Here is an 18,346-nt window from a genome sequence, read left to right as displayed (position 1 = left end):
TCTGAAAAAAAACCCAAAAACAAACAAACAAACAAAAAATCAATTTTAGATAAACTTAATTTAGATTTATCATCCACTTAAAGCCTGTATTGTTGTTCTGGGATCTTATCTACAGCTTTGTGAAGTTATTTCTTTTAAGAATAGACAGAAAAGACTGGTATCCCTCCAAATTTGCTTCTGTAAATTGGATGTTAAGTAAAATGCCCAGGAGGAGCACGAGGAGAGGGATCCTGGTGGCTTTTTTGTGGGTTCCCATTCTCGCTATACTGGAGGGAATGCAGCTTAGAGTCCCTTCGCTGTCGTGTCATGTTTTAAACTTGCAGTTAAGTGGGTTATGAAATACCATTCTTTGGAAGGAAAGTTGCTTTCGATTGTTTCCTTTTCTCTGCCTCTCTCCCCCTGCTCTCTCCAGGCACTCGCGCTCGGCTTCAGCGAGACACGCTATAACAAGGCTCCCATGTCCCTTAGGAAAACTGCTGCATGAAGACCAAAGGCGTCAGACCCGTGGCTGAGGAACAGGCAGGCGCATCCCTGCAGGGACCCCCCTTCGCTCAAACTGTTTGTGAAATTGTAAACCAGGCTGCAAGAAGGAGACAGTCGGGAGGCAGAGGGGAGGGGGGGAGCTCATTCCTCCTCCCTCTCTGTCTCAAAGGCTTTTGCTTTCCAAGCTCAAATGCTAGCTGAAATCTGACGCCTGGACTGCATATACTGTGAGACGTGGGCATGCCCTTGCAGTGCACTGATTTCCTCCGCAGCTTGGAGAGCCAGAGCCTCGCTGAGGCTCCCAGCAGAGGAGCCGCTCCATCAGGCAGCGAGTGCCACATCACTGTGCTGCCTGCGCAAGGGGCTCCAGCATGGTCCTGAGGCTCCTGCTCCTCCTCGGTGGGCTGCTTAGGGCCACCGAGCCGGCGCCCCGCTGTGAAACCGGCCAGGAGACCCTAGGTAAGGCTAACCACCCCAAAAGTCTCCCTTCTTCTCTCCTTCCTTCTCCTGGAGATGAGCAGAGCAAAGGGCTCCAGCTTCGAGGTGAGGGAGGCAGGAGCTGTCACTCTCCTCTAGAGACGAGGGGATCAGCTCTTTGGAAACCTGCAGATTGCCAGTGATGAAACTGGGGTTGTGCTTGGGAAGCGTGGATGGGAAGGCAGGCGGTGGCGTGGCTCTGCAACAGAAAAACAAGGCTGGGATGTAAGGGAACGTAATGCTTCCCCATCACCGTCTCTTAAGGTCACATGTAGATGTGTCTTTCTGTCAATTTATGGAGTTCCCAGTCGGTAGGATCCCCCTCGCTGTCGTGGGGAATGCAGAGGATTTGCCCCATCTCTGGCCTTGCCTTCGAGGAATGTGGTAGTCAGATTGCAAGAAGATGAACTTTCGACCTTCTGTGTGCTTTTCTGCTTAAGAAAAAATTTTCTCTTTACATTCAGCTTTAGGTCACTTATTTCAAGTCCAAAGTATGAGAAGATTTATTAGGATCTGACAGCTGAAGGGTGTGTTTTAGCTTGCTATAAGCAATATGGAATTTGTATGAGTTGATTGGCTGGAAAAGCAGATTTACCCATTAGAGTAAAGGTTAGGTAGGAACATGCTGCTAAATGAATTGAAAGTTTTTGGTTCAGTAACCAGTTGACTAATAAAAAATATTAACAGTACCTTTTAAAAATATGTGGTGTTTTTAATCAAGTGGACTTAATTCAGATTTCATTTATGTGGGGACAGTGGAAAGGTGAATTCCAGTACAGTGACAAGGTCTATTCCAGGAAAACTATTTTCAGAGGGTTCAAACTCAAAGTGATTCAGAAAAATATTTATTTTATGGGAATACAGGAAGGGATAAGTTAACCTGAAACTGACCTTAAGGTTACCCGAGGAAGTTCAGCTATATTTCAGTGTTTAAATATAAGCTGTAGACTGTCACTGGCATTGAACTGCTACACAACGCAGTCCATGTGCTGTGTACTCCATATAATTTGAGTGTGCTATTCCCATGAACATCAAAGTGAGGTCTACCGCAGCCTGAAGGGATTTTATTTTTGGATAAAGCTGCACAACGAGAAGTGTTGTAGACTATTTACAGCCAATTACAGGAAAAGACTGTGTGGTTTGCAGCATGCCCTTTCTCTGTGAGGTATGATTCTGCTCCGGTTCCAGCTGATTAAAGTTTTGCCATGGGGTATTAATCCTGGCAACCACAAACGTAGGGATCATTGAGGGGTAACTGCTATGGCAGAATGTTTTGTGTGTTTTGGCAACTGTGTTGTCTTTAGGGGAGGGCTTGAGGATAGGCAGGCGGTGGAAATACACCTTGCATATGGTGGGACTGGTCTACCATATGCATATGAGTATGGCCCTAGGGGGATGGCTAGTGTCACTACATGGTGTGCAACGTGAGGAAGGGGCACACTTCACCCTGGAGGAATGTTGGACCAAGGAATAAAGTAGCAGTTTGGACATTGAGAGACCTGCCAGATTTCTCAAGCGTCTTCCTTTTCTGAAGGGGAGATAAGGTCATGTCAGACCACACGAAAAGAAAGGGGACTGCAGTGCTGCACATGTTCACAAACAGACCTTGCAGGGGTCTCCTCTCAACATCCAGGGCAGTAGGTTATGTCTTCAGCTGCAGCAGTGGGAGTTTCTCCCCTGTTTTGGGATCCCCTGTACAGATCTCTGTGGATCTCAGTGGCCAGACCTGCGGTGCCCTGCAGGACAAGACCAGCCTGGAGCTGCTCATGCGGGAGAGAAGGGCAGCAGGAACCAGTGCCACTGTCTGACTCCCAGCAAGCCTGGAGCTGGTTTCTGCAGGCTGCCTGGCCTTCCCGGTGATATTTGCTCTGCTGTGACTCATTTTTCTTTTTAAATAAGAAACCAAAATGAAACATGGCTAACAATACCAAGATCCTTACAAAAGACTTCGTGCTTTTCTGTTTAGTAAAATAAGGAGATGATTACTGTCAACCAGCCCTACAATACGGCACAGGCATCACACACACTGTAGGGAGCTTTTTGAACAGCAGCTGGGAACCATGGCACTGAGACAGGACAGATCCCTTCTCCCCAGCTGTGTCCTGTATCCTTGGAGAACCAGTAAGCCACTGTCTCCCCCGGTGCTAAGATGCTACATTGCCCCATTGTGAGGCAGCACTTCCAGACCCTGATGAGTTTTACTGACCTCTTAGCCTCTAGTTTGGTGAGGACAGTACAGCCTAGCATGTTTCCCCTGAAAGGTGGCCAGCTTTTGGTGGAGGGAGCTAATAGTACAGGTTCCTGTTTTATCTGAGTTGTGCCATGTCTCTGCTGCTGACTGATTTATTCCTAGTGGTAATTAGTTAAATGCAGCACTTTACTGTCACTGACAACAAAAATAAAAACAAAGTAGAAGCAGGCTGAAGTCACATGTCTTGAAATAGTAAAAGCAGGTGACTGTCCTTGCAACTGGGGCCAGCTCTACCATTGGGATGCTACCAGGGGCCAGGCTAAGGCTGCAAAATAACAGCGATAAAACCTTTCCTGATCACTCATGTTCGGAGAGAGCTTTACTGGGGACTTCTAGGGCAGAGGTACGCCAGTGCTCAAGTGCGTGTGCGAACCCCCAGGGCTTAGGGGGTGAGCTGGGAGGCAACACCCCAGCGCTTACCGCTGCCCGGGTCCCCGCTCCGGGCGGGGCCGGGCGCCAGCGGGCACTGGGCGCTGCAGCGCAGCCCCCGCCACCGGCTCGGGGCCGCGCCGCCGTCTGTGGTGCCACCGTGTGGGCTCCTCGGCTTGTACAGACGGCTTCTGGTGAGAGACCGGGGCTGGATTGAGTTTAAAGGCAAAAGGGATGTCTGAGCCTTTGCCAGCCCCGCTCCCTGTTTGAGCCCCTGAGTGGGGCACATGGGACAGCCCGTCGGATGTCACTGCTGAGGACCGCTGAGGAGCGGTTTGATCTGAAGCTGCGGAGGTGGGAGAGCAGCTGGAGCGCTGCTCCCAGGGCTGCCCTGCCTGGCACTCGGCATCTTGGGCCTCCTTTTCTCCCACCCTCCTTGGCATTTCCCATCATCCTCGCTCGCTCTGCTCCTGGGCGAGACGTTGCCCCATCCCGAGAGTCTCCCAGCTTTTAACCACTGGGGATGGGAGGGAGTGGGGAGGTATAAGGAAGAGAGCTGGGGAGGGAAAAAACACCGGGGGGGAGGCAGGGCACAGGCACTGTATTTCTTCTGAAGCCCAGAATGGATTTTGTGGCACTGGCTCTTCTCTAAGCTATGGCATTGAGTAAGACTGATTGTCTTCTGGAAAGTCAGACTGACAGAAAAAGTGGCTTCACATATAGAAGCTATAATTTTCCCCTCTCCTTCTCTGCCATTCCCATCTCCATAGTGTGCAATGGTTTTTGCTAAGTGAAAGGGAAACAGGGAAAAGGCATTTCCTTCCATGAGCTTCACGCTGGTCCCAGCTTCATGGGACCCGAGCATATTAGTTCACCTGCTGCGGACATTTCTAATGCTTGTTTCCTGGTGAAACCCATGGCTGTGCACACACACAGGCAGAGCCTCCCCAGCTACTGCTGCTCTCATGTGTGTGGCTGCACTGGGTGACCTGGCAGTGGGCTGGGGTCTGCTCCTCTGCCCCAGGGCCAGCGGTGCCACCTGGGTCCCTTGCCCTGCTGTGGCTGGCATGGGCAGGCGCAGACGACAAGCGTAGCCACAGCACACGTGGAAAAGCCCAAGCTGTGGGAATCTCGCCTGCTGCACCCGAGATGAATGTGTCCAAGCCTTGTCAAAACAAAAAAATGCAGAACTACCGTCCACACCATACACACTCACAAGATGAGAAATTCCAGCTCTTGTAAACCCGGTTGTCATCACCGAGTCATGTGAGCTGCTCTGGATTCCTGCCACTGACTCTAGTATTTCCACTCAATTATTATTTTAGCAACACTGATCTTCAGCTACATTTAACATGGGAAATGGGATCAGAAACAACCACTTATGTGGGGAAAGTAAGTTTATATTGAAAATATAATACATGGGTATAACCTTTATACTGCTGAAATAGTTTATGCATGATTTTAATCTGAAGGCAAAATTTTCTTCAGAATACTTGTTCAGACATTTTTAAAGTGTGGGTGTGTAAATACGTAGAAGTCAAAACTTGAACAAAAAACCCATTGCCCTAAGGCACAGCTAGGCTTTTAGCAAGATAGAGTAACACTAAAGGTTGATCCCCTTTAACATTTCTGGACATCGCCTTTCCCTTCACACAGTCAATTAGTGGTTGTTTGGGGGTGCCGGCTGGCTGGCAGCTACTGTGGTCCCCTTTGGGCTGCCTAGGCCATGTGAAAGCCATCCTTTCCCTAAGCCTGTACCAAATGTTGGATAAATGTCACAGGTGCCCTTGTTTGAGTGGGGGCTGAGCATGGAGGTACCACGCAGAAGTCACTTATCTTGCTGTGAACATGGTGTTTGAAGCTGGTGAGCCACATCCTGGCCTCTTTGCTGGGCTTTTATGACCCAGGGCTTTTATGACTGCTGAATCTTGTTTGGACAGAGTCACCCTCCCAGTTGGACACAGCTGTCACAGGTCAATGGAGTTTAAGGACTTAGGGTTGCTCTGCTCATTGCAGAAATAAAACTGAAATTTCAGTCCCTTTATTTATCCTGTTGTAACTCCATTGATTTAATTGGCACCATTTCAGTTTTACAGGGTTATAATATGAGATTGACACAGATTTAAAATTTATTTTAGTCAAGGCTTTTGAATTAACTGCCAATCTTTATATATACAAAAATATATTTTCATATATATATAATATATATTTTTATATAAATAAAAATACCACATTTGTCTAAAACTCAACTACCTACAGAAGAACCAGATGTGTTGTTAATCACAATAGTTCTCATACATCTAAACTAATGAAAAGACAGAATTATGCTAGGGAGCTGCATAGACTGTGTTTAAAGAGGATGGAATAATGTTTTGGCAAATATTTTGGAAGGTTTGTAGCACCAAAGATAAAAATCTCAATTTTTCAGCCATGATCGTCTGTCCTGTGGCATTCAACAGAGTTGAACTTACTCAAAGGTAAGCTTCTGACTCTGTGGTAAGCTGTTGGCCAAAGCACTTAGAGAGTACTGCGTCCTTAGTGGGAACCGAGCTATAGAGAGTATATGGTCTCAAAGTAAACCTATGGAGGCATCACAGCTCCAGATTACCAGCCTAACAAGTGGTTTCACCCTTCTCCAGTCACCCTGACCAAAATTTGATCCTTTAGCTGATAATTGGAGAGATTTCCTGACCTATTCCACCTTCTCTCTGTTGTTTTAACGCCAGCATTTCCCAGATCTGAGCTGATTTCTCCTTTCTTTGTTGACCAGACACTGAGAGATGGTCTCTATATGTCTCCAGATCATCTTGGTGCACAGCGAATGCATATTCAGCAGCAGCAGCCCAGCTACACGTGCAGCCCAGCAAGTCTTCAGCCAATTTGGCAACTCCTGGGCCATTTTGCTGTCGACATTGTTGTTGTTGTTTCCTTGTGTTCTGTTTTCCTAACCGGTAATTTTTCCCCTCACAACTGGAAAAACATCTTAGATGAGGCCAAAAAAGGGCACTTAGAGTTTTTTGGTTAGGGATTATGCTGCTGTTCCGGATTTTCAGCTGCGAGGACTCCTTGGAGCAGCACTTACTGTCCAGAGACACAGCTGGGGTGGCACCGGGGATCCTGTCACTAGAGGCACTGAGACAGGCGGTGGGGACAGACAGGCAGACAGCAATACTCTTCCTCAGTTCTTTTAGGCTCCTACAACTGCAGCTCTGTCTGATTTGCATCTGGACTATTAAAAACAAGGGAGAATGGTCGGCCACCACTGAGGTTGACTTTGAGCCATTGCCGAGTGGCAGGTCTCGGTGTGCATCTGCACAGATTTCGACCTGTGGTCTTGTCCTGGTTTCGGCTGGGATAGGGTTAATTTTCTTCCTAGTGCTGTGTTTTGGATTTAGTATGAGAAGAAATGTTGATAACACACTGATGTTTTCAGTTGTTGCTAAGTGCCCTCCTAATCCAAGGACAGCTCCCGTGCCTACTGACTGAGCTAGGTACACAAGATGGGAGGGAACATAATCAGGACAGCCAGCCCAGCTGGCCAATGGGGTATTCCATACCATGTGACGTCATGCTCAGTATATGAAGGGTAGGCGTGATCCAGGAAGTACCGATCGCTACTTGGTTATCGGTCAGCGCGGGTGGTGAGCAATTGCATTGTGCATCACTCATTTTGTATATTCTATCATTATTTATTATCATTATTCTCCCTTTTCTGTTCTATTAAACTGTCTTTATCTCAACCCACGAGTTTTTCTCACTCTTACCCTTCCGATTCTCTCCCCGTCCCATTGGGGGGGCGGGGGGAGTGAGTGAGCGGCTGCGTGGTATTTGGCTGCCTGCCAGGTTAAACCACGACAGGTCTGCAGGTTGTGTGAACGCCCATCACCCAAGGGAAAGCTTCAGCATCTTCTCACAGGCCCCAGACCAGTCCTTTGAGAGAGACAGTCCTGGAGAAAGCGACTGGAGTGTCATTGCTGTGGGAACACCTTCAGTAATTCAATAAAACCAGGTGTTTAGCTGAATGCCAGACAGCAGGTGGGTTAGAAAGAAGCGTGATTAATAAGGAATACTGGCCTTGAGTCTTCCTGCTGTGATCTTGCTCTGCAAAGTGAAGGCAGATTAGGCATTAATCTCTTTCAGGTGCTTTCAGGCTTCTTCATGTAAGGGAGCAGAGCTAAACCAGGGCTTGTCTCGCTGCCTGCACATCGGGCTCCTGTATACTGCTTCTGCCCTTTTGCAAACACATCACACCCCTGGGGCAGTTACAGCAATTGCTGGAGTGGAAGATTAGCAACAGGAATTCAGTCCTCTACTCACAAAAGCTTTGATGTATCCAGAAAAAGCAGTTAACCACGTGGGCTGCTTTTTGCAACCACTCCTGTCTCCTCCAGTTTTCCTGGAATTCCTTCTCTGTGGCTAGAGATCTTCTCCACTTCTGCCCCTGCATGTATGCCTCAGATACGTAGCTGCCTTCTCTCCTGGGCTTTCTGCTCAACCATTTCCCCCCTAGCCAAGCTACTCAACTGCCTTGTTCCTTTGCCACTAGTCCCTTTACTTCTCCACTTCTCCTGCACCCTCCTCCTGGCGATTCTGATCCCTTATAGTATTCTATAATGGATCTTGTCCTGCTCTTGTCCTTGTGCTGTAGCCGGGAGCTGGCTCCAGAGGCAGGCTCTGCTTTGTCGTTTGCAGGTGCTGTTGCAACGTTTTGCAAAACGGTACAGCTCAGCAGTGTTTGCATATTACTGCTGATATTAAGTTTTGTCTCTTTAGTGTTACAAGGCAGATTATCATTGCAAAGACTGACTCGATGAACCGTGTAGAACCGCAAGGAGAGTAATACTAATATGATCAGAAACTGAAATGCTTTGTTTGGAAAAACAGAGGTTTTGACTATAAACAGACTAAAATGAATACATATGTCTTCCAGTTTAAAACAGTATTGTAAGAAACCCAGAAAGCTGGTAGGGGGTGTGCTGGTCTGTACAAGAAAAATTATCTAATCTTGTTCGATCTGTCAGTCATAACAATGCAATTGTGTAAGCCTCACTGAATGATTTAGATATTTTGAATTTAAGACTGGCCCTTGGGCTTATTCCATATCCTCAAGTGCACAAGTCTCCTGTTGGCTTTGCTCTCGAAAAGGCAACCGGCCAAGCCATGGCACTGGAAGTAGCTGTTGAGCTCTATTGTCTGGGTTAGGGTTAATCACAGCAGCTTGCTTCTTTCAGTGCTGAATCATCAAGGGGAAAAAATGTAAGCTTGGCAGTAAAATATGTATGTGCTGCATTGTAGATTTTCAAGCTTGCCTTTGCAAATTAAAACCAGAAGCGTATATTATAGAGAGGGCTCAGAAAAGCTTGAAATGGCTTTTCTCCTCTTCAATAAGTTATTTTATCCATAATCTTAAATAGAAGCTGCACTACTGAAAGGACTTTTGTAGCTCTGGTGGAATAGCTAGAGTACAAAAATAAACATAAAAAATTGAAAAGGCTCTTCTGGGTCAGGAAAAAAAAGGTCTCTCTGTACCAACCTGTCTGTGGATGGGACTGTGAGAGGAGGCAGCACTGTCTTCCTCAGACCCCAGAGAAACCTCTGCTCAAAAAATGGAAGAGGTTTAGGCTCTTTCAAGCACAGAAGAAGCAGCGACTGAAGCCTGCCAAGTTATTCTGGAGATCTGAGAAACTCTGTATATCATTGCTTGTCATTCCTCTTACGAAAAAGAGAAAGGGAGTGGCTGAACTCTTCTAGTTGGCATTGCCGGAGCTTCGACAAAATGAGCTGTAACGGGTGGGGATGCAGATTTGCTGGTCATTTCTGTGTGCAGAGACCCAAACCCGCGGGTGCAGGGCTCCAGGAGCAGATCCGGCAGCTGCAGCTCGGGAGCTGGCCTCCGAGAGTTTCCTGCCGCCTGCTCTCCAGGCAGGCAGGCTCTGGCCCAGTTACGTGCATCCACTCTTATTTATATAAGTACATGCACTGGAGAATTATCTTTGGCCCTTGCAGAGCCGCACCCTCCAAAACATATGCAAGCATTGGCATTAGGAAACAGAAAAAGTCCAAACACCACTTCAGCACACATACACATTTAAGACTTGCTATAAAGCAAGGTCTGGTATAAACCAGACTTTTTCTGCCTTTTATGTATATTAACTCCTGATAACCTGAAAGCTCAAGCTGCTTCACTCCTGGGTGTTTACATGACAGAGCTGTGGCTGATGTATGGCTCACATACAGCTTGCAAGGGGCTGTGGTGGAGAGAGGTGCTACAGTTTGGGCAGAGCTGGCCTCTGAGACAGCAGAAGAAGCTGTATAGATATCTCTGGCAGAGAGAGACAGGGAGAAAACGGCATGGTGTGCTGCAAAAATGTGAGCTTAGGTTTAGGACCCGGGAGGAAGGGAGTCAGTTTTGCTGCTAGTCAATGAGTGAGTCTTGGTAGCTCTGAGTTTGTGAGGGACATCCTGGGCCAAAAGTAGTGGAAAAGCTTTATCCCGTGTTGAAGTATCGCCCTTACTTGTCACATACTGAGATGAACAACTTCAGTTGCCATGGAAAAGGTTTATATGGATTTGGGTTCCTCATCTAAAAAATAAATCTATCCTCTTCAGTCAGCATCTTTGTTAACGAGTAATAGCCACGTTGCTTAATAGATTGCCTTTCCCTGTAAGTATGGTAAAAAAACAAAGTGTAGAACCTAGGTAGCAGACAGTCTGAAACCAGAGCTGTCTTTACCTTTCCTGTGCTAGCATCTATTCCTGCTTAAAAAACGATCCAGTCCTCTTGTGAACCCAGCTACAGCATATGACTTAGCGAAATTTTGCATGTCTCTTCCATCAGCTGTCCATTGCTTCCCAACACCTCTCCTTCTGGCCAGCTGGGCAGAAAGAGGCATCTGCTAAACGCAGCAAGACTGCTGCTGCTCGGAGAGCCAGAGCAGGGGGAAGCAGCAGCACCGTGCCCAGACCCCGCCTGCCGCATTTTCCCTTTGGTTTCCTCTGCTTGTTCCAGCGTGTTGCCAGAATACCTTTTTGCTCCAGCTGAATAAGCAGAATACTGAGACACCATTGAGAACAGGTTTGTGCCACGTATCAAACTGACTGATGGCTATAGCACTCCTGCACGGTCATAGTGGTCTGGGAGATTGTGTGTGCCTCAGTTTCATTATTTGATCAGTGCATGTCAGAGAGACAAACAAAAAGGACATTTGTATCTTGGTCATGGAGCCAGAGGAGGGGAAGTGCCTCTTACCTTTGAGGAAACGTGAGCCGTTGTAGAAAGACCGTTCATACTCCCCAGATGAACCCATGAAGAACTGCACTCCACACACATGACCCTCTAGTCTACAATAATAGCTACAATATAGTCATTTTCTGCTGAGAAGGGAAAAAAAATTGTCCAATATTTCTTAGCTATCCTTCAAGGTAATGAAGGGGATTCATTGCTAACGACCCTGGTGATAACCAGAGATAGTGTCACTCTGCTCTGAACTCAAGCCAGTGCCATCCACACCAAATTTTCCCCTCTGTATGGAATATTTGGCTGGCTCCAGACTTGTGTCCAAGGCCTCACAAGTTGTGGGTGTGATGGCATTAGCATATAAGACTATCCAGATTCAGGGAGGTAGTGACATCCAATTTTATCAGCAGGATTAATTGCTGGAGCTCTTACTATCAAGAGATCACTCCTTTCTCTTTCCCCGCTAGCATTGTACAAAATGCTATTCCTTGATTATCCCCAGGTGTAAAACTCCATGCAGTATCTGGCTGAGGTGAAGCTTTTTTAGAAATGCCTTGACCTTAATAACTAACTCACTGAGGGGATTGTGCCTAACTAAGGGAAACTCTGAAATCCTATAATGGAAGGCACTGCTGATGAACCAGGTATTGTTTATTGCTATTAGCATAATGTACCAAGCCAGGAAAGGAGTTTGTATGGATATAATTTTTTCCAGTTTGCTGCTTACTAGAACTTGCTGGTATTGGAGATGGGCTGTTTCTGCTAGTTCTGATGCCTCATTTATTTTATGAGGTAATGTGGATCAATGACAATTCATAATATAGAACCAGACTCATTTCCAATTAAATGTCTCCCTCCAAGATAAAGTTCCAGGGTTAATTTTGTTCTCATTATAATGATTTTATTTTGGCTAAGGAATGATCAACTGATTAGCAACACATATGCAGATGATTACATTTAAACAAATAAGCCAGGAGTAGAAGTTTGAACTTTCCTTAGTGGGAAAAAAAGAAAACATAATGAATTTGGTCTTATGAGGACAAATGCTCAATTCACTGAGCAAGAAGCTAGATGCCTACCCCCCCAGTGAGAGTTAGAAGGAATAGCGACATAGCTAGGTCCCCAATACATCACAAGGAAAGCAGACCTGTTGGTGTGTCGTGGTTTAACCCCAGCCGGCCACTGAGCACCACGCAGCCGCTCGCTCACCCCCCAGCTGAGTGGGATGGGGGAGAGAATCAGAAGGGTAAAAGTGAGAAAAACTCGTGGGTTGAGATAAAGACAGTTTAATAGGGAAAGCAAAAGCCGCACACGCAAGCAAAGCAAAACAAGGAATTCATTCACCACTTCCCATCGGCAGGCGGGTGTTCAGCCATCGCCAGGAAAGCAGGGCTCCATCACGCGTAACGGTTACTTGGGAAGACACACGCCATCACTCTGAACGCCCCCCCTCCTTCTTCTTCACCCAGCCTTATATGCTGAGCATGACGTCATATGGTATGGAATAGCCCATTGGCCAGCTGGGCCAGCCATCCCAGCCATGCTCCCTCCCAGCCCCCTGCACACCTGGCAGGGCATGGGAAGATGAAAAGTCCTTGACTAGCGTAAACATTACCTAGCAACAACCAAAACATCAGTGTGTTATCAACATTATTCTCACACTACATCCAAAACACAGCACTATACCAGTTAATAGGAAGAAAATCAACTCCATCCCAGCCCAAACCAGGACAGTATCCACCCCTTATTCCATACCATTTACATCATGCTCAGGTCCCACAGTATCCGTACATTCTCATTACCCACCATCCCCCTTCCCATCCTTTGATATAATACACAGATATCATTCCCTAAGTCTATGGACCACCCCTGTGAAATGTCCATAAAATATCCATAAATGTCCACAAAATGTCCACTGCGTTCATTTAGTCCATGACTTTGGGCTCCATCTGTTATGGTGGTCACTCAGGTCAGCAGAAGTGGTGTGTTGCGTGGAGTTACTGGGCACCAAAGCCGGCTCAGGTCGGGTCACTGCTGCACTTGCGCTGCTTCTTGTAAAGTTTGTCCTCCATTGGCTCAGGTGGTTCCTGCTATAGTAATTCCTATAACATGCAACTCAAATCATGGGTTACAACAATTTAAAGGTATATCCATTACAATCTCCACCCCTGGTCCCTTTGGGCCAGACCATCGGGTTTAACGTTGCAATGAACTCCTCCCCTTGCCCTGCTCCGGCTTGGACTTATCCACAGACTGCAGTCCCTTAGGGTGTACCTGCTCCAAGTGGAGCCTTACCTATGAGCCACAGTCTCTCCAGGGGTATCCCTGCTGTGGCTCAGGCTTATCCACAGCCACAGTCGCTTCGAGGTGCACCGATTCCAGCGTGGCCTTCTCCATGGGCCACAGTCCCTTCAGAAGTAAACCTGCTCCAACATGGCCTTACCCATGGCTGCAATCTCTCCAGGGGTGTACCTCCCCTGTCATGCACTTATCCACGGCCACACGCTTTGAGGTGTTCCAGCATGGCCTCATGCACAGCCACTGATGCTTCAAGGTGTACCTGCTGCAGCATGGACTTATCCACAGCCACAGATGCTTCAAGGTGTACCTTCTCCAGTGTGGACTTATCCTTAGGCCACAATCCCTTCAGAGGTATACCTGCTGCGGCACGGACATAATCACAGCCACAGATGCTTTGAGATGTACCTGCTTGGGCATGGGCTTATCCTCGGTCACAGACGCCTCGGGGTGTCCTGCTCCCGCGTGGACTCAGCCACAGGTCACAGTCCCTTCGACTCGAGTTCACGCTGCAGTTCCAGCCCGTCCAGTGCAGCAGCACAGAAGCAGCAGCGATGCCCTGGCCATCTGCCAGCCCAGGCGCATCCCCATTGCTGTTGTCAGAATGTTCCCAGGCACAGCACAGTAAGACGATAAGCAGTGCAGCAGTACAGCAAGCAGCGAGAGCAAAAAAGCAGCCACTAACGAGCACAAGACTCTAATACACATTAAGGCAAGCAAACCCCATGGCAAGCACAAGAGCCTGCGAATTAATAGCTAAACAGCAGTAACAGCTATAAATTCGATCTAACACATTCCAATCAAACCTGTTGTTATCTCGAACCCTTCGAGCTCCACGTTGGGCGCCAAAAAGGACTGTCGTGGTTTAACCCCAGCCGGCCACTGAGCACCACGCAGTCGCTCGCTCACCCCCCCGCCGGGTGGGATAGGGGAGAGAATCAGAAGGGTAAAAGTGAGAAAAATTCGCGGGTTGAGATAAAGGCAGTTTAATAGGGAAAGCAAAAGCCGCGCACGCAAGCAAAGCAAAACAAGGAATTCATTCACCACTTCCCATCGGCAGGCGGGTGTTCAGCCATCGCCAGGAAAGCAGGGCTCCATCACGCGTAACGGTTACTTGGGAAGACACACGCCATCACTCCGAACGTCCCCCCTCCTTCTTCTTCACCCAGCCTTATATGCTGAGCATGACGTCATATGGTATGGAATAGCCCATTGGCCAGCTGGGCCAGCCATCCCAGCCATGCTCCCTCCCAGCCCCCTGCACACCTGGCAGGGCATGGGAAGATGAAAAGTCCTTGACTAGCGTAAACATTACCTAGCAACAACCAAAACATCAGTGTGTTATCAACATTATTCTCACACTACATCCAAAACACAGCACTATACCAGTTAATAGGAAGAAAATCAACTCCATCCCAGCCAAAACCAGGACATGGTGTTTAAAAGCTTGCACAGAGTGGCTCAGCTCCTACGCAGCACTGGTGAAAACAGCTCCGATACCTTGGTAGCAATATTTTTCTTTAGTTGCCAGTATGGGCGAAGGGCAATGTAGAATCATTGGCTACAGGGGCAAAAGAGGCCTCTCCTGGGTCATCAGACCATGTTCCTTCAAAATCAAGAGAGCTTTGTTTATTTGACCTAGTAAATAGAAAGCTAAGAGGATTTGATTGCAAACACAGGATGAAGGCATGCACCAGGGAGCACAGAGAGCTATTTAAGCTAAAGGACAATGCTGGCACAACAACACATGGATATAAACTGGCCACGAATACTTTTAGGCAGGAAATTAAAAGGCAATTTGTAGCCATTAGAGGAGTGAGCTTTTGGAAAAGCTTTCCCATAAGAGTAGATGGGGAGGGAAATAATTAGTTTTAAGATGTTATTAAAAGGATTATAAAATGCAGTTGCTAGAGATAGGATGAAGTAGGATGGGGAAGAAATACGTCCCCTCATATACACCAAAGGCTTAATTGCTTTACAAGAAAGGTATGCACAGCATTATGTGGGACCAATGGATTCGTTAGGGGAAGATCCATAAGGCATCTTGGTATGTATAGAAGGACTCACATGGACTTTTAGACTAAACCAGATTACTAAGGACCTATATTTTCACTAGTGAAATTTCCTAGGCACCTAACTTACAGTTTTTAAGCATGCCTAGAAATATTGTGAGGTTGTCAGGGTTGGGCAGCTCAACGTCTTTTCCAAACATAGGCCTGATTTCTTACATAACCACACTTCAGATATATTGTCAAGTCCTCCCTTTTTAAAGTGGATCAAAGACTGGCTGGTCAGTGTCCTTGTCTGGCCATGCCCTGCACCTGATCCCTGCAGTCTATCCTGTCTTCTTATTAAACTCCATTTCCAACTCTTTGCCTGGGTGAGGGTCTCTCTTTTTTTGTGGGTGGATGGGGATGTATGAGGCTCCACAAGCCAGCGACTGGTGTGAGACCACAGGTCAGAGGGGCTTGTGTGTGCAGCAGCTGGAGGGACCAGAGTGCGTGTGCCTTATGTGTGTATGTCAGTGTGTGCAACTGCTAGCGAACACCAAGCTGGACTAGCAGTGGACAGGACGAAATATTTGGGAGCTGGGTATTTGAGCAGCTGTGATCCTGGGCTGGATATTGAAGAGACAGGAGGGACTCAGAGTTGGCTACTAGAGGAACCAGGAGGTCCAAGCCAGCTATGGGGAAGACCACGGTGTCTGGAGCTTGGCTACCAGTGAGATCCTAGGTCTGGGCCAGCTACCAGAGAGACCAGCATGTGTGTCAGCACATGAAGCAACTGGGAGATCAGTGGATCCAAGGGCCAGCTACTGGGTAAACTGAGGCTAGCTACTGGGGTTCTGGTGTGTCTAAGCTGAGCTACTGGAGGGATCCACCTGTACTTCTTTTCCATCAATGGTCTTTCATCCTGATTAGCCAGAAAGGGGAACGGGATGATGCTTTTGGTGCTGGTTGTGTTTGCCTGTACTGTGTTTTCTCTTTGTGTATATATGTAATATGTACCTGTTGGGAATACATGCTTGTCCCTGGTACGGCTGGACCTCAGGACATAGAGCTGCAGCAGCCTCTGTGGGGCTACCAGATTGGACAATTTCTAACACAAGGGAGGTACCATGGATACCTGCCCCATAATCCTTTTTTTTCCTCTTTATTTGCAGGTCAATGCCAAACTGTACAGAAAGGTATGATGTGTCTTTGCTTGCTGTCCTTGGAGAATCTCAAAACCTTAAGTACCTCTTCATTATTTCCTGACAAGTTTTCTCATGTTGGTGCTATAGTAGGTCTTGTTCCTAGAGAGATGATCTCTTTCACACAAGGTAGGATTTTGCTGCTGTGACAATGGTATTTGTTACAAGCCAGAGACATTAGCAAGAGAAGGAGGCTCAAACGTAGGCCCATTACTGTAGTAGCCAGTCACTTGATGAAGACTCCCTTTTCACCTCTGAGCGCATTGAAGGTATTACCAACATTTGTCCTTCCTAAGACCTCTTAACCTGAATTCTTAAAATGTATTAGGTTTATGGGAATATACATGTAAGCACATTTATAGGCCTGCTTGCCTGTGAGTCAAGTCCCAGAATAACTTTTTGATCTCTAATTTCAATCAAACTTCACAGAGGGGCTGGAGTTTCAGAGATGTTTATGTCTTACAAAGTTTGTGGGGCCAAGCAAAGAAGAGAGATATCTTACTGATACCTTCCCCACTGAAGAAAAAAAATCTATATTGTCTCACACCTCATCAGTGCATCATAGAATCATAGAATCATTAAGGTTGGAAAAGACCTCTAAGATCATTGAGTCCAACCGTCAACCCACCACCACCATACCCACTACACCATGTCCCTAAGCGCCTCATCTACACGTGTTTTAAATACTTCCAGGGATGGTGACTCAACCACTTCCCTGGGCAGCCTGTTCCAAGGCCTGACCACTCTTTCAGTAAGGAAATTTCTCTTAATGTCCAATCTAAACCTCCCTTGGTGCAACTTGAGGCCATTTCCTCTCGTCCTATCGCTTGTTACTTGGGAGAAGAGACCAACACCACCTCGCTACAACCTCCTTTCAGGTAGTTGTAGAGCGCGATGAAGTCTCCCCTCAGCCTCCTCTTCTCCAGACTAAACAGTCCCAGTTCCTTCAGCCGCTCCTCATAAGACTTGTGCTCCAGGCCCTTCACCAGCTTCGCTGCCCTTCTCTGGACACGCTCCAGCACCTCAATGTCCTTCTTGTAGTGAGGGGCCCAAAACTGAACACAGTATTCGAGGTGCGGCCTCACCAGTGCCGAGTACAGGGGCACGATCACCTCCCTGCTCCTGCTGGCCACACTATTTCTGATACAGGCCAGGATGCCATTGGCCTTCTTGGCCACCTGGGCACACTGCCGGCTCATGTTCAGCCGGCTGTCAGCCAGCACCCCCAGGTCCTTTTCCTCTGGGCAGCTTTCCAGCCACTCTTCCCCAAGCCTGTAGCGTTGCCTGGGGTTGTTGTGGCCGAAGTGCAGGACCCGGCACTTGCCCTTGTTGAACCTCATACAGTTGGCCTCAGCCCATCGATCCAGCCTGTCCAGGTCCCTCTGCAGAGCCTTCCTACCCTCCAGCAGATCAACGCTCCCCCCCAGCTTGGTGTCGTCTGCAAACTTACTGAGGGAGCACTCGATCCCCTCATCCAGATCGTTGATAAAGATATTGAACAGGACCGGCCCCAGTACTGAGCCCTGGGGAACACCGCTCGTGACCGGCCGCCAACTGGATTTAACTCCATTCACCACAACTCTCTGGGCTCGGCCGTCCAGCCCGTTTTTTACCCAGCGCAGAGTGCACCTGTCTGAGCCATGAGCCGCCAGCTTCTCTAGGAGAATGCTGTGGGAGAAGTGAATCCATACTAAAAGGCAAGGACAGGAGAAAAGGTGATATCACAAATACACTTTATTCAAGAATCTGAGTTTTTCCCATGATAGACACCAGCAAATTCACACCTCAACAGGGGATTTTTCTCTTTTGTGGATTCTCTGGTATTTAATAAGCTCAAACTGTATTCTTAATTTAAATCAGATAAGATTTAATTGAGTATAAGACAGCCTTTCCTTTGGAAACCAGCTTTATTAATTTTGGTGGTTTCCAAGCTATTTGCTAAATGAACTCCCATGTGGGCCTGGTACTCCAGTACCAGGGATTTGTCCTTTCATTGCAGTTCAGGTATTGAATTAACAAAATAAATCTTATTTTAGGA

The 18,346-nt window shown here is 47.4% G+C and overlaps 1 protein-coding gene across 1 annotated transcript in view; it reads left to right on the top strand.

Annotated features, from left to right (window-relative positions):
- The first annotated feature begins 712 nt into the window (after positions 1-712).
- CPZ (carboxypeptidase Z) overlaps positions 713-18,346 on the top strand; it is a 40,781-nt gene continuing 23,147 nt past the window's right edge. The window contains exons 1-2 of the mRNA XM_075150523.1: positions 713-942; positions 16,279-16,302. Coding sequence (XP_075006624.1) covers positions 855-942; positions 16,279-16,302 — 112 coding nt within the window. The 5' untranslated portion in view covers positions 713-854. The remainder of the gene's footprint in view (positions 943-16,278; positions 16,303-18,346) is intronic.

This window comes from Calonectris borealis, chromosome 4 (assembly GCF_964195595.1).
Source record: "Calonectris borealis chromosome 4, bCalBor7.hap1.2, whole genome shotgun sequence".
NCBI lineage: Eukaryota > Metazoa > Chordata > Aves > Procellariiformes > Procellariidae > Calonectris > Calonectris borealis.
The sequence above is the reverse complement of the archived record's forward strand: the minus strand, read 5'-3'. Positions and strand labels throughout refer to the sequence as shown.